Source organism: Parasteatoda tepidariorum, chromosome 9, assembly GCF_982258835.1.
Source record: "Parasteatoda tepidariorum strain Cologne lab strain chromosome 9, Ptep-v5.0, whole genome shotgun sequence".
Lineage (NCBI taxonomy): Eukaryota > Metazoa > Arthropoda > Arachnida > Araneae > Theridiidae > Parasteatoda > Parasteatoda tepidariorum.
The window spans coordinates 56,773,310-56,791,400 of NC_141763.1; the positions used below are offsets into that span (position 1 = coordinate 56,773,310).

Consider the following 18,091-nt stretch of genomic DNA (forward strand, 5'->3'; position numbering starts at 1 on the left):
ACACGATTTGAATAGCATTACTTTATCCTAATCCCACTCGATGCTTATTCAATGTTATTCAATTTCCTAAGTCATCAGAAAACTAGAGCGTCCCAGGTCAGCAGTATTTGGACAAGAGAATACCGGGAATTAACCCTCTGACTGCTCATCCCGCGATTTCCACGGGCATGCGTTTTTCTTCCTTTATTGGTGAGCTCATCCCGTTTATTCCCCGTTTCAGTGGTATTAGACGTTTAATTTACGTTTTGATCAACAGATGTCATTAGTTGTCCACTAAATTGCCGTATTTTAAAGCGCGTAGTGTAAAGCGATTTCGTAAGGGCGGAAAACGCGTAGTGTAAAGCAAATTTTTAAAGCGGCTTCGGCCCAAAAATGGAGTAGTTGTAGGGTTAACGAATAGAGGGGAAACAAGCGATTATTGAACTAGCTGTAAAGGAAATATAAACGTAAACGAGTGTGATGTATGTAGCAAAACGTGTTTTATGTAACCAGTGAAGCCATTAGCTGAAATTGGTACCAAGCTAAATAAGAAAAACAGTCGTCAGAAAAAAGACGTCTAACGCCAATTTTACCGCATGTTTTTCGGAATTATAATAACTTGCTGTCCCTAATTGTGTTAGAGGGAGCGAAAAACGTGAGAATTTTTTCATAATGGATTAGTCAAGCGAGAATACCGCTTAAAAAAATTTAGGTACACCACTCATTAAAATGAAAGAAAACAATAATTTTAAATTAGAAACTTTAAATAAACTTAAGAACTTAAGTTTCTCTTAATTTCTTCTAATGCTTGCATTTTCCTAGTCAAATAAATATGATAGAAAGTATAGTGTAACGCTACAATGAGTTTAGACTTGCGAATACAGATTTATGCATATTTGTGAAGAATTAACCAGATAATTGTCATGAAGTAGCTAATAGAATTGTATCGGAAGTTATTTTAATCGGAAATTATATCGTTGTCTAACTCAAGTTTTAAATTTGTAAAATAAACTTTTCCCTGTAGTTTCATTTGGAACATACTTTAAAGATATTATGGTTTATACACACAAAAATTCAATCCATTAGCTATAAGCAATTATAAAAAAAATCGATTTACATTCAAATATTAAATTTATAAAAACTATGAAAGAATTATAAATATAAATAAAGATTTACATCTTTGGATTCGAGAAGACCTCTCTCAGAAGAGTTGTAAGAGTGTTTTGTTTCTGTAATAACTTTGAGGGAAAATTCTAAGAAATTGGGAGATGCTATTTTTTACCAAGGTCCTTTAATTTGAAACATATATAATAAGAAATTTTTTAATTCTAATTATATACATCAAATATGATTATTTCAAAAAACTTAAACATTGTCTCTACATGGTAGTTGCGATTTTGAGCATTTGGTTCATGGCCTATTGATTACTTTTTAGTTATTTAACAAGCTCGTTATTTATATTTTAAAAATTATTATGAAATATATAATATATAAATAAGCAATATATGAATTTGAGAATTTAGTTGAAGTATCATATAATAACTATAAACTAATTTAAAGTTCTATATACGAATATTCTATTACACATAAGAAAGAATAGATTATAGAACTAAAATTGAAATATGTACACCCTTGTGCAAATTAATTGAAACAAACTTTTTTTTCGTGTTTTTTAAAGAAGATGTTTCGGGGTTGTTTCGGTTACAATGGTGTTGGACCTTTGCAGCCTAATGACGGTATGATGCGTTCTGAGCAGTACATTACTATTCTGGGTAAAAAAGTTGTTCCAGAGTTGAAGAAACGATACCCTGATGAAACAGGGATTTTTCAACAGGATTTAGCTACTTGCCATACGTCCAAAATTGTCAAGAAATTCATGTCTGAGAATCAAATTGAGACAGTGGAATGGGCAGGGAACTCTCCGGTTATCAACCCAATTGAGAATCTCTGGGCCATATGCAAGAATCGCCTATTAAATATGGACTGTACAACTATGGAGAGGCTAATCACGGCGTTAATTCATGTGTGGTACAAGGACACAAATATTATAAATGACTGTAAAAAATTAGTGGAATCCATGCCGAATCATGTCCAAATGTTAATAAAGTGTCGTGGAGATCATATTATGTACTAAAAATTTTTGAGTTTGTATAAATTTAAATAAAATAGCATTTTCTCTTAGTTTTCTGAATTTATTGAGTTTGTTTCAATTAATTTGCACAAGGGTGTAGTACTTTTAAAGCAATATATGCATTGCTATTTTTAAAAAGTGTGACTTTTCCTATGTAATCCAGATTGTGTGTAAAATATTACTATCACCTTAAAAAAAATTTTAGTTTCATAAATCGATTGAAATAAATATTTAAAAGAAGTACTTTAATTATTTAATGTAATATTGGAAGAGAAATTTAAATTGCTATTTAAAAATACTTTTAACTAACTTAAATAATAATGTATCTTGTCTTAAAATTGTTGTTAATTATTGTTGTTAATTAGTTATTGCTGTTAATTAATTATGTTGTTAATTAATTATTGTAGAAAAACAATTTGCATTGATAGGACGTGATTAGTACACTGAACTAAACGCTCAATTATTAACGTTAATCTGTCTTTTTTTTCCCTTTCAGATGTAATGTGTTTAAAACTTAGAGAAATTGTAGTGCCGGCTGTCGTCATCAAAGGAGATTCCGTGTGGCTTAATTGCACATATGATTTGGGGAACGAGACACTCTATTCCATCAAATGGCACAAGAACAATGTTGAGTTTTACAGATATCTTCCAGAAGACAGACCTCCTGGCCAGAAATACGATCTTAATGGTATTCATCTCGATGTAAGTAATATATTACTTCGGTAATACACGTTAAAAAAAAGCGAAATTTCGAAATTTCGTCACGGTGAGAAAATTTCATTAGCTTGATTTGTTTGAAAAATCAAATTTTGCAAAAAAACGAGTTCTCTGATTCCTGTACCACCTTGCCATAAAGAGTTAAGGGTCTTAAACAAAGGGTTGAGGCGAGATTTAAACCTGCTGCCACCACGTTTCAGAGAGTTAATAGTTCAGAGAGCGATACCACTTGACAGCGGAACTCCATAACGATATTCGGCGAGCGGGAAGATAACTACTTTGATCAAACTGGGAAGGGATTGAGGATGCATGGTATCAGTCCTCGTCCCACCATAAAGTTCTTTTCGTGCAGGTCGTTAGGCTTCCATAGCAAATGAGTCACCCCCTTTACAGCAAAAAGCATGCCATCAAAATAATAATGACACGTGGAGGAAAAGTTTCATCATTTTCATGTGTAGTTATTATACACACAAGAGCACTTTTATAAAGAAATTTTATTGATTGTTTTTCAGCTTGATCGAACTGATCGAGGAAATATCTTCATGCCCTACACAGACGTAGACTCTGAAGGTATCTACAGATGTGAAGTCTCTACAGAAGCACCAAATTTCCAGACAGTCAAAGCAGAGAGAGAAATGCGAATATACGGTAATATTACGATGTAAATAATTCTACTCCTTTATATTATTACTGTTAATCTTTTTTCAGCTTTTTCTTAACTCTATTAATCAATGTACCTTGGCTTGTGCAACTTTCACAGGATGAAACGAAAGAATCAAAACTGGAGTATCATTTTAAAACTGTCTGGAAAAACTAACTTACAACTACTTATGATGACAAATTAAACATTGCTGTGATGTAAAGAGATAAAGAGAAATCTTACCTCATTTCGAGTATTTAGAGTTATAATCAGAACTGAAATTTTTGGCCTAACGCCAATACTATTTTCTGACCATTACAAGCTTGCCAAATAGAAATCATTATCCATCGAAAGCTTGGATACTTTTAGTCTAGTTAGAGTGTTAGAGCCTCAAATTTAGCTCAGGGATTGCAGACAATACAAGCCTCGCGTATTTTCTCAGTAAAATTTAATTACAAATGATGCTGTGCCTGATGCTAATACTATTCTCTGATCTTTACTACTAAATGTTATTGCCATATAGAATTCATCGTCCATCGAAAGTTTGAACATGTTCAATCTAACTAGGCTGTTAGAATCTCTACTTCAGCTCTGAGATTTCCTCGAGTGTTTCCTGATCAGCAAGAGTATAATTGCAAATGATGCTGTGTCTCGTGCCAATATTTTTTTTCCGATTGTTAATGGTATTTTTTTTTTACTATTGAAATTCGTCGTCTATCGACAGCTTGGACATTTTCAGTCTAGTTAGAGTGTTAGAATCTCAAATTTATCTCTGGGATTGCTGACAATACTAGCCTTACGTATTTCCTTACTGCTGCATGTAAAATTTATTTGCAAGTGATGCTGTGCCTGATACCAACACTATTTTCTAATCATTACAAGAGAATTTTATAGCATAGAAATTATCGTATATCCATGTCGACCACTTTTTGACCAGCTAGAGTAAGCAAGCCTCAATTTTATCTCAGTGATTGCCGATTATACAAGTTTCAATTTTTTCCTGACCACTAAGTAAAATTTATAAATTTAACCCCTTCCTTCTCGCTCCCGTGAAAATGACGGGGTGAGGTTTCGTCCTCCATTTCTCGCTCCCTTGAAATTTCCGGGCTGGAGTGTTCAGTAGTAACATTCAAATAAGTATAAAACTAATTCATTTCTTTTGCCCGCAAACATTTTATTTCTCATTTTACACACCAGATGGCAGGACCAGGACATACGTAAGGTAATTGTAGATAGTTCATTTATTTCAAACTAGATATCAGCACAAAATGTTTGGATGTCAGAAAGCAAACAGACACTTTTATGACCGTTTCCTTGAAAATTAACCGATCGCTAAGGGGTTAATTTATATAAAAGTTTTGATTGATTTCTGACATTTTAATTCAGTGTTGACTGAAGCTTTGTGCTTGATCTCAATATAGGCAACTGTTTCCTGAATTGGCAATAAATTTATGCAAAATATCTCATCTCTTGACATTTTGATCGATTTTTAACACATAACAAATGATTAGACACTGAACTAAAAAGAAAGTTAAAGAATGAAACCTTTTAAACAAAATTACGTTTTTTAAGTGGACTAAGAATCAGAAAAATTTTGTTTTCTTTCACTTAATATTAATAATGTTGGGTACATACTTCAATCATAAATTTCTATCACCACCTAAAATCCAACGACGTTTTTCAAAATGCAAAAAGTGCGGTGGTATGTGTTTCGATGCAGCGTAATTTTTACTTTTTGGTATGGGATTAATAGATTTATTCTATATTCAACTTGAAAAACGCAAGTTTTGACATTTTTATTCCATTTAAACTTATTTAGTTAAGTTATGGTTGAACAAATTACAGAAATACAATCAGCATCAATGGTTGATTTGACTCATAAAAAAGTTAGTGTAGGTTTTTTCTCCATTTTTTAGACCACTTGAAGAATGCAGTTTTTAAAATTTTTGCTTTATTAAGTTAAAATTAAATGAATTACAGAAAATTAATCAATAAAATGGCTGATTTTACTCATAAGTAAAGTTAGGAACGTTTTGTTTAGTACGGTAATATAGGTTTAATCTGATAACTAGACTAGAGGGTCGGTCTCTTTACAGGTTGGTGCTTTTGTAAGTATTTCCAGTTTCTAATATTTCATTTTGCAAACGTAAAAAAGTAAAGAGTTATTATTTTATATTTTATCTATCTGTATATAGATACAAATAATTGAACAAACATTCATTGCTTTCTAAATTGCAATTGATTCTTTACATTGTAGAGTTGAAATAATATTTACTTTCAGATACATTTTCCTCGGAGAAATGGAACAAAAAAAGTTTTCAATCAATTTCGATATATTAGAAGACCCGTTTTGTAAAACAATACTACAAGATAATATCAGTATAAAGATTTTTTTATTTTTGTTTGGCAGAGCAAAAATAACGTTGAAATAGGAAACATCCATTAAAAAAATATTAGTCGTTTAAATATCTTACTGAACGTTTTATTTTTCCTTTAAAAATAATTGTTGAAATTCAATTATATAGAAATATAAAACAATATTTTTGAGTAAAACATTTGGAAATAATCAGTTGAAATATCATGTTACTTGAGAAAAGATGACGGTTACTGAGTCTTTAAAACTTTATAAAATTGTTTCATTTCATTAAAAAAATCGGTTTTTGTCTTCATTTTCTTGGTTTATAAATTTGTGTTAGTCTACAAAGAGAGAATACAGACTTCAACGAATATCATTTATTTGCAGGATATTCGCTTTAATGAATGACATAGCAAACATAATTTAACTTCTATTACTATGACGACCGTTTGTCACTCCTCTGTTTACATTTGTAGTTATACATTTGTTTTCCGTTCTAATGTAAAATATTCGTTTCTTATTTAGTACACCAAATGATACCTAATAATGATTCTCGATATCGCAAGTGGGTAAGTAAATTGGAAAATGAGTGGGTGATGGAATGAAGTGAAGAATTGAATGAAGTGAAGGATTGAATGAAGTGAAAGATTGAATACATTAATCATCGAATCAGTGATTCAGTGTTTTATTGTATCAGTTACCGTAACTTAACTATTTTGTTAAAGATAGATTTTTAAGTAACTCTTCAAAATTTAAAGAATTTTGTTGCAATTCTTACGAAAATGACATTTTTTGATTAACAATTTAATCTTACCTTATACCAGTAAAATTATCTTCTCTCTAATAGGTATTTGTAACAGTGTGACGTATTATTATGCTGGCAGTGAAATTTTCGACATTACAAGTACCTTAAAGTCTCTCACTCTTAGAAATAAATCTCTCACTTTTGACTATACAGCAATCCTTCAGCTGAATTTAATTAGTTTGAAGAATCATTTCGCCACGAAATCACGTTATTTATGATGAAACGCGAATTCTCAAATATATGACGAAAATGTTTCCTTAACTCAAAACCTGATCGCAGTGCATTGTGTGTGATTGTTAACTAGAATGACGAACAATTCAAAGTGACGAAACAATTCAACCAGCTTATGGTGGTGAAAAAGTTACCCCTGTACCAGAAAGATCTTGGGTTGGAATCCCAGCATGGGTATAATTTATCCCATTGTTCAGTCTGTTCTTCTTGTGTTATTGGGGTGACTGGTACACCTATATGATGCCCACGATAAAGTGATTATTGGAAAAGTTAGATACATTGAACATTACGAGTTTTTTTTTCTATTTTTCATTTTTTGAAAAACAATAGAATGATGAAATATCTCTTTAATTTTAACGAAATTGATTTTTTTAAAGAAGTGACTATAGTTATTTCACCCTTTTGACGAAATTTCTCATTTTAGCATGTACCAGGAAACAGTTTCGTTAAAAACAAAGAAAGTTTCGTGATATTTGAGTATCCGTTTTCTGCAGTGTGAAAGATACTAAGTAACTTGTTTATTTTCAACACAGTTCTAAAAATATAGCTGTTAAAATTTAAAGTTTCTTTACGTTAATACAGCCATCAAAGTTACCTTAAATCACAGTTATCTCTATTCATATAAAAATTAAATCTATAAGCCCATTGTTCCCCTTTCATCACTTCATAAAAAATACATTAATATTTTCTGAACAAATGGCACTTTTTATCGCTTCGAAAAGTACTTAAACAATTTTAGTTAATGATACATTTTGGAGATTACAATTTTTAAAAAAAAAAATCACATTTTTAATTAGAGGATATTTTATAAATGCAGAAATAATGAGGCTGAGGGAAAATATTTTTACCCAGGGGAAAACTATAAAAACGTTATACCTAACCTTTTCTGACCTGGCTGAAAAGACTGGATGATGAGAATTTTTTATCTAACAAATGCTGAGCTTAAAGCTCATAATGGATCTTCCTGTTCGTATCTAATGCATAAAATCTTTTTTAAAACTCCTCCTGTTCTATAATTGGATGAGGTTTAAAACGGTGTATGTGCCTTTATTAAAAGAAGACTAAAGAGAAAATGTAGATAATTTTTAAAAAGCTAGATACTCGGGCAGCTTTTGTTCTGAGATAGGTTGGAGAAAACATTCCATGAATTTATTTTACACCATTATCATAATAAGGTAATTTGGAGAAAACATATTTTATTGCGCGAAATAAAGCACATTTAAAAACATTTTCTGTTTTTGAATCAAAACATTGTTTTCATTTCTGCGAAATAAAAATTACGTGACTTACCTATGCTATTTTCAATTTATTCAAACAATTCATTTAGATCATTTTTTTTCAAATCAGAAGCTGTTACTTAAGTCGTTTCTAAATCTAGTAATTAAAATTTCTATCACTGAACAGAGCCTTAGTTTACAATATAGTATAAAATGGAATGGCACTGCAGAAAATTTTTTTATTATTAATATAGTATATTATAAAATAGTATATTATAAAAATTATATATATACTATTTTTAATTTATTCAAACAATTCATTTAGATCATTTTTTTCCAAATCGGAAGCTGTTATTTAAGTCTTTTCTAAATTTAGTAATTAAAATTTCTATGACTGAGCAAGGCTGAGTTTACAATGTAGTATAAAATGGAATGGCACTGTAGAAAAAGTTTACATTATTAATAAAGTATATTATAAAATAATATATTGTAAAATAGTATATTATAAAATAGTATATTATAAAATAGTATATTATAAAATTATATATATACTATTTTTAATTTATTCAAACAATTCATTTAGATCCTTTTTTTTCAAATCGGAAGCTGTTACTTAAGTCTTTTCTGAATCTGGTAATTAAAATTTCTATCACTGAGCAGGGCCTTAGTTCACAATATAGTATAAAGTGGAATGGCACTGTAGAAAAAATTTATATTATTAATATAGTATATTATAACATAGTATATTATAAAATAGTATATTATAACATAGTATATTATAAAATAGTATATTATAACATAGTATATTATAAAATAGTATATTATAAAATTTATATAGATACTATTTTTAATTTATTCAAATAATTCATTTATATCATTTTTTTTTCCAAATCGGAAGCTGTTATTTAAGTCTTTTCTAAATCTAGTAATTAAAATTTCTATCACTGAGCAGGGCCTTAGTTTACAATATAGTATAAAATGGAATGGCACAGTAGAAAAAATTTATATTATTAATATAGAATATTATGAAATTGTATATTATAAAATTTATATATATACTATTTTTAATTTATTCAAACAATTCATTGAGAGCATATTTTTCCAAATCGGAAGCTGTTACTTAAGTCCTTTCTAAATCTAGTAATTAAAATTTCCATCACTGAGCAGGGCCTTAGTTTACAATATAGTATAAAATGGAATGGCACTGTAGAAAAAATTTATATTATTAATAAACAGTACCTCTCAAAAGTATCAGTACACCAAGAAACTTATAAAAAAATGGCAAAATTCAAAGTGTCATAACTTCTTTAAAAATGATCAAAAATGCTTCTGCTTTAGCTCATTTTGAAGCTTAACATCTCAACTTTTATGTATTTTAATTGTTTTTAATTAATATATTTTGCAACTCTGTACAATTACACTCTAAACAATCATAGAAAATTGTATTAATTTTTTGTGAAGTTTGACGCGATGTACGCGCACAAAGGGGTTAGATATTGTTAATTTTTATTATACCATTGAAAAATTTGGACTTTTAGCTTTCATTTAAAAAACAAATTCCAAAAAAACATGTTTTTTGACGAAGTTATTGTCAAATAAAAAAAAAAGATTTTTTTTCAGAATTTAATGATTTTTCTGCAATTATAATGAATTTTAGTGTAATTATAATATGATATGAAAATTTTTTAATTAAAATAAATTAAAATTTAATATTTCTCGATAGTATTATTTCATAATTTATTATAACAATTTTAACTTTTTCTTGGGGGAAATATAATAATGAAATAAGAATCAAAGTTTACAATTTAATATTTTGAAATTTATTTTTTTGTATTTTTCTAAGAAAAAATTTGAAAACAAAAATGTATGCACATTTTTGTTTGTTACAGTGAGATGGTTTGCAAATAGTTCCCTATAATTTCTGATGAATAACAGCATTATTCGACTAAGAATTACCGAATACCGTCTGCATTTATTAGTTACATACTTAAGGTCCACCTCACAAAACTTAAAGTTTGCTCTCTTAACAAGAAAATACAACCCTTAGATCAAAAGTATTTTCCAAATTTGTTTTTTATTTTGCGTATTATATGTTATGTCATGCACCAGAGTTGGGCTAAGTTGTAACCAATTACATTTTTCAAATACGGTAATCAATTACTTGTAAGCATGATTACAACATTTTTAATTTTTATTACATCTGTAATCGTGATTGCAACGGTCGAATACAGTAGCCAATTGCTTGTAAACGTGCAACTGTAATCGTGATTGCAATAATTAATAACAGTAATCAGTTACATGTAATAGTATATTTTGATTACTTGTAATCACGATTGATTACCGTACTTGATTACCGTAATTGAATATTATAATCAATACTGCAGTTGTTATCAAAATTATGAAAGATTTTAATCGTGATTACGAGTAATTAATAGCTATAATTGATTAGTGTAATCACGATAGCAGTTGTAATCAAATTTTTAATCATGATTACGAATAATTGATAACTGTAATCGAAAAAATGTAACAGCTCATATATTTTGCTGACTCCTGTTGTAATCAGAATTCATGATTAGGTGTAATCGTAATTATTTTATCTATTTTATAACCGTCGTTAAACAGGTGACCCAAGTTTGGTTTTACGACTACTAATGCTCAACTCCGTAGCCTTGTAATTTTGAACCCAATCTAGAAGACAAGGGAACTCCTGGATCAAGAATAGGGAGAAATTTACCTTCGTAGAGGACTTTTTTCATGGAACTAGCCCATCTTCGTTTTATATGGAGAGAAAAACCCCGAAAACCTCCCACAGTTAGCCTGACGGTAAGGGGAATCTAACCTATGATCCGTCTACCACTGAGAATATTTTACGTCAGCACTGTGGCAAGCAGGATGAGGAATTCGAATCGATCAATCATCACTGGTATTTGACCCCGGTTCACCTCATTAGAAGGTGAATGCTCTGCGAGATTACAAGTAATTGATTTCATAGCAGTAATCTATCAACTATCGCCAATCATCTTATCAATTACTATGATCGACGCCTAACTCTGCTGTACGCGTTGAGATTTTTCGAAAAATAAATTGCAAATTGATTAATGAAATAATTTAACTAATTAATAAAACTTTTTTTACCTTAAAATTGCCAGTTAATTAAATAGTTTAAAAAATAATATAGACTTTATACAAATATAAGCAAATAACAATAAGCGGTAAATTTAAGTGACATGTAAACAAGTACTACAATGTAACTACCCTATTTATTGACTACCAGTTAACACAAAGATTTAACTTTCAAGTAAAAAAATGTGATATAATGCATTTTTATGACGTTGTGTTTGAATTAACGATTCTCTAAAAATTTATCAAAAAAAGGAGCAACTTTAAGATTAAAATTGATTAACTTGTAACTGTATAGGTCTTTCATACATAATGAAAAAATATACAATGACTATCCAGTAGCAATATACATATAGATTATCTATATATCTATGTAGGTATACAATATCTTCCAACAAATAATTTACATAAATCATAAAAGTTACTCAGTGTACAGAATTTTGATTACCGAACGGTCGCTTAACGATCTGAATTATCGAAAACAATATTTTATCTCACGTTTTCTATTTTTTTTTCTTAATTTGTAAAGGAAATTAGAACGCTGTAGAAAAAATCAATATAAGCCTTTTGTCAATAGATGAGACTTCTTAAAACTTATCGGACACAAGTCATCTGGAGATAATGGAATCTGAACATTCCGAGTCTAGTTACTCATTGAAACCGCGCTGCAAGTGTTTACCGATATTTAAGGTAAAGATATACCATTTATGATAAATGGCGAATGTCAAAGACAAGCACTGAACGTATTTCTTCTCGGTGTAAGGTGGGAAAACGGTATAGCGAAGTTATATCGAAAGTTAATTAGGTAATCGGACTCCGAGAAAATCGTTTTCTTGAGAAGCTGTATAAGAGAATAAGCTTCTCCAGTATTTGTTTTTTCTAAAATTAGGAGAAAATAAAGATAAATCAACCCACCTGAAATTCTAGGAGAGTTAAAATTTTATAACTTATATTATAAGTTAGTAAAATTTTTTATGATGTTCTAGTTTTAAAAAAATACTTAACTATAGTAAAAATGTTAAGACTACATAAATTTTGTTTAATGGATTAGCCGCAACTTTTCAATAGAAATTATTGCATGTCGAAAATTTTGAAATTATTTTACGTTAGATTATGCTTATAGTGAATTTTTGAAATTATTGAGTTTTGAAAGATATTTATTCATTTTTCAATCAATACGTTAAGGCATACGACTAAAAAAATTTTTAAAAAGCAGCTTTTATAAAATTTTAATTTCATTTTTTTGAAAAAAGGGTTCCCAAAATAGTGAATTTGAAATAAATTTTAAAAATTTATGAAACATTTCTTTAAAAGGAAAGCAAATTTCAGCTCGAAAACTACAAATGTGTCAAATCACGCTAACAGCTCTATAACAAATTGAAATACATAACTACCAAAATTAATTTTTTTCTAGATCAATAATATGGTTGCTTGTGTTTTGAACTAAAATCTTAAAAAATTCGAAACATTCAATGAAATAGAACTGAATATATTGTGGTATATTAATTTAAATAAAAAATATTCTAAACATTTTTCTCAAACCAGGATAAAATTAAAAATTCCACGCTTAGACATTAACTTTCATTTCAAAACATAACTTATACAAAATCTACAACACAAAGTTTCAAAGAATTATATATATATATATATATATATATATATATATATATATATATATATATATATATATATATATATATATATATATATATATATATATATATATATATATATATATATATATATATATATATATATATATTTCAGTAATTGCTCATTCAAAAATTAATTTCGGAAAATTAATTATATTTGTCTCAAGCAAAAAATTTACGATAGCAAAAAATATTAAAATACTCGAAGCATAACAAAAAGAAGAAGAAAAACAGTTTCGTTTTCAAGAGTATACTTCCTGTTCAGTTTCGTTTATTAGCATATGATAAAACAACTATAACTTTATTTCTGAAAATCGGAGAAAAAAATTCAAACAGTTTCGAAAAGCTAATGAGACAAATTTTCACCCGAATGGACACCTAAAAGGAATTTTTAAAGAGAAATTTTTTTGCTAAATGTAAAATGAAAATATTCACTTTTATCTAAAATGGCGCAGTATACATTTATCTGATTCCAGGAGTTCACTGTAAAGCATTCCGGATCAAATTATGGTAAAAAGTACTGGTGCCCTGTGTGTACAATTCGTAAAATCTGTTTACTAAAAAATCCATTTTTATCGTAATTTGTACAGTGATTTATATTTAATTGCAGTGATTCAGTAATTTTACAGTAAATACTGTTGAGAAAATTATACTGTATCAGATTTTTTTGTTTCGTGAAGTTTTATGGTAAAAATTACTGGTATCCTAAGTGCCCGTACTTTTAACAGTAATTTGATACGGAATTTTATACAGTGCATGAATAACTGGTTTCATACAAATTTTAATCTTGATATTATCAGCTTTCATACAAACACGCAAATTCTAAAAATATTATTTAATAACTAAAGTATATCATTTCAGAGTATACTTTATATGCAAAGTGTTATGCAACCACTGCCTTCACTATACATTTTTAAAATTTATTGTCAAGTAGTTCCTGAGAAATTAAATTCTAAAAATACAGCTTCTTCAAAAATCGATTTAAAATTAATGCTTCTTTCAACTTTCATTTGGATCACCTGTTTTTCAAATTTTAATGGAGACACTCAGACACAAACAAACATTTCATTTTTTTAATTATAGATTGCATTCTTTCTGCTCTTGTAAAAAATCTGCAAGTACAATTTTTTTTTTTTTTTGTAAATTTTTCTAAACAATTCAAACTTAAAGTTTACTATTTGAGTAAAAAATTAATTTATCACTTCCCTAGTTTTAAAATTTCGAACTTGCTTTACTTTTTAGGAAAAACCGTAAATAAAAAAAGTTTTTTTTTTTATCAAAACCAGAAATATTTGTCTAGGAAAATAATTTTTTTAAAAATAAAGTATGGTATAAAAAAATGTTTCCTCTAAAAATAAAAAAACATGTAACTTGTCGGGGACAATAAAAAACTTACAGTTTCTAAACACCAAACACGACTTGGTTGTAAACATTTGACAGCATAAATTGATGGTTTTTATTTTGTGAAATTTGCGGAGGAAAATATTTCGTTCTTATTTTCATTTTGATCAAAATGGTGATTTATGACTAATTTCTCTTTTTTATATAACAAAGTAAAAATACTTTTTTTTTGTTCCATTCAGGTTAATTTTTGAGAAGAATTCATATTTCTTTGAGTATAATCAAAGCAACTGATGTCGGATCGCGATGATAAGAGTACATAGAAGAATAATACTTAATACTTTGAATAACTGAATTGGTGTATTTTGGAAACATAGGTATTTATTTCTTTGGGATTCATCATATCATCATAGTGAAAATTATATATATATATATATATATATATATATATATATATATATATATATATATATATATATATATATATATATATATATATATATATATATATATATATATATATATATATATATATATATATATATATATATATATATATATATATATATATATATATATATATATATATATATATATATATATATATATATATATATATATATATATATATATATATATATATATATATATATATATATATATATATTCTCATCACACGTCCATTAATATTTAGCCCCCTTTCTTTCAGTAAGTTCTTAATTGAGATTGCAACTCACCTGTTGGGCCTAAATTACGCTTTTTAAAACAATTTATAGCATTCCCATAACCTCCATTTTTTTCTTAAAAAAATTCGAATGACCTTTGACTTTTGGATCATAGATCTACAAAAAGTGTTTATGTCTTAATAGTTATCGTGAGTGTAGTAGAACATAAAATTACGGGCAGTGCCACAATTCACTCATTTCATAAAAAGTATTGTCACACGTAAATTATGCGTTTTTATCAAAATTCAAGAGATCATGGCCCCACCCCCATGAATTCGAATAAAAAAAGTTTTTTTTAACAAAAATTGAAAAACATGTGTCTAATAGTTTCGTATAGAGAACCTGTTCAGAAAATTTAAGGCAAATAGAAAATGTCAAGTATTCGAACCTGCCTGATTTGCCCAAATAGGCTTCTAAATACGTTTACAGTATTTTTATTCCTTATTTTATTTATTTATCTTAAAATGTTATTTTAAGATAGGTTCTTTTGAACTCTAATACAATTTATCAGTGATTATCAAAGATATTTGGGGATGGTTTGGGAAAGTAAAACAGATAAAATAGAATAAAGGTAAAAGTTTAAGAAAATGGGAATATATTTTACAGACTGATTCTAGTTGTTTATATATTGTATAAGGAGAGATAAATCAATTTTTAAATTTAAAAAAACCTTTAAATCGCTTGTAAGCTTGCTGTAAAATAATGGAACATGCATGATATTTGTTTATTTATTTATTTATTTTTGTAAAATCTACTCTTACAATATTTTTAATTCTCCAAATAGCTTTTAGAGGTAATTAAAATTGTCATCTGAAATAATTTTCAAAATGAATTTTTCCTGTCTTTCTTGAAAAAAATTTGAACACAAAAATTGTTATGAAAATTATTGAATGCAATTCTTTTACACTGTGAGAATTATTTTTCATTGCACTGTTTATCTTACATTTTCATTAAACAAATAAATTTAATTTCTACTTGAATGGAGTTTTTTTAAAAATTAAAGTATTTATTCGCTATTATAGGTGTCGCAATTATTTTTTCTAAAAGAAGAGAAAGAAAGAAAGGAAAATCACACGCATTTTTTTTGGTCTGGTCACTGACGAAACTATGAGCAAAAATTTAACATATGATAGGTATTTACTAACGAATAGATATGAAAAACGTAATAAAATAGTTTTTTAACATAAAAGCAGCATTTTATTTAAGCAAAGAAAATCCCCCTCTATTGAAAAAATTACTACTCCGTTAAAATTGAGTTAACTAAAAAACATCACTATTTGAATTGCGAAAAGAAGTAAAATACCTTGTAAGCAATTCTGCATATACCTTGTAAAAATTCCCGGATGAAATAACGTAAAAACATCCATATCAAATTGTTTAAAAGTATCGTCACTTTGGGTAAATTATCACTCAAGATTTTACCTTATTATCAAATTTTATCCTTAAATTTTACCTTAAAATCCCTTTTTACAGTAAAATAGTATACCCTAATTTTTACAGTAATATTTATTTTATTCGAGTGATTCAGAGATTTTACGATAACTATTGCGGAAAAATACCTGTAAATCAGATTTTCTGCCCTGTAACATGTTTCAGTTAAAAGGGATATGTTACTCAGGTTGCTTATACTTTATACCGAAATTTGTTCCGGAATTTCTCTCAGTATTCGTCTTTTCTCGTTACCAAAAGCTTTGATCTGTGAAAAAATATTTAATAAAAAAAACATGTTTTTAAGATATACTGAAGTTGATAAAGGCTTAGCGCTCTTGAACATTTTCAACATTTATTATAATATATTTATTAATTATTAATGCTTTTAAAAATTATAATTATTATTAATGTTAATGAAATAATTATTAACGTTTTTAAAAAGCATAACAAATGGTCAAAATATTCACAAATTGCAAGAGTTTAGATGTTGATATTTTAAATATTTTTTATGAAATGAACTTTAGTTATAGGAAATACTATTGGTATTTCCTGATAAAACAGAATTTTTCTATAAGTTATACTATTGATTTTTTTTATAAAATAAGACTTTTAATTAAATATTGTCATTGATACCTTTTGTGAAATAGAATTATTTTCAATGGAAATACCACGGAAATTTTTTAGTTTAAGTTTAATGGCATTTGAATTTATTTTCATTTTCTGATGAGCAGAATATTTAAACGAGTACCTTTAAAATTGTTTTTAAAACTAATTTTTTTAACATAACAGTACATAACATTAATAAATTTATATTTCACTCACTCTTAGGATGGTAAAAGTAAGTTATAGTAAACTACATAACTTTATTCAAATATTTTAATAATAATGAAATATCTAAACTAATCACAAAAATTAAACTTTCACGTAAATATTTACGTAAATATTTTTTTCATGTATAAATAGCAAACAATCACTAAGTTATTTTCAATTTGAAAAAAACATGATCATTTGTTGTTCGATTTTTTTCGGTAATTTTTATAAGTAATATAAATATAGATTTTTATACTACACTCGAAAGCCTTTAAACATTCATGTTTCTGTTTAAAAAATCTTAAATGTACAATTTTAAAAAAAATATTTAAAAGAAATTATAACCTCTCTAAAGACTACAAATCAACACAAGAAAAATAATATCCTGTCCAATGAGTAATATAATTTATAATTTTCGTCTCAAAAAAAAAAGCTACTAATTTGTATTTACTACTTTTTGTTTTACAATGTAAAGTTTTTATAAGATCAATGCTTCATGAGATTTATTTTTATATGATTCTATTTCAGTTTCTTGTGATTTTTCTTGTAAGTGTAAGGTTGTAATTTTGTTTTGAAAGGTAAAAGTTAATAAATTATAGAATGAAAATGGTTTTCGTTTGATGAAAGAAAGCAATGAGTGATTTTCATTAATTTTGTTTGCAAAATCGCCTCTAATTTAACTAATTGCGAATTTAACAACGAGTTAATGAAATGAATATATAATGAAACCAAATATAGCATGAAAGCGCAAATTTTCTCTTAATGTTAAAATATAATTCTTATAAAAATTTTTTAATGTTTATGGATTGTACGCAGCAAGTTTATGGACTTTTTTTAACATAAAATTAAAAAAATATTTGAATCACTCTTGGGATGATAAAAGAAATTTATCAAGAACGAAATAACTTTCTTCAAATAATTTAACAATACTGAATC

At 27.4% G+C, this 18,091-nt stretch overlaps 1 protein-coding gene across 1 annotated transcript in view; it reads left to right on the forward strand.

The window, feature by feature from the left end:
• Positions 1–18,091, forward strand: part of LOC107437696 (synaptogenesis protein syg-2) — a 151,553-nt gene that overhangs the window by 106,808 nt on the left and 26,654 nt on the right. Inside the window, exons 2-3 of the mRNA XM_087151862.1 lie at positions 2,607–2,812; positions 3,340–3,475. Of these exons, the coding sequence (XP_087007988.1) occupies positions 2,607–2,812; positions 3,340–3,475 (342 nt within the window). The remainder of the gene's footprint in view (positions 1–2,606; positions 2,813–3,339; positions 3,476–18,091) is intronic.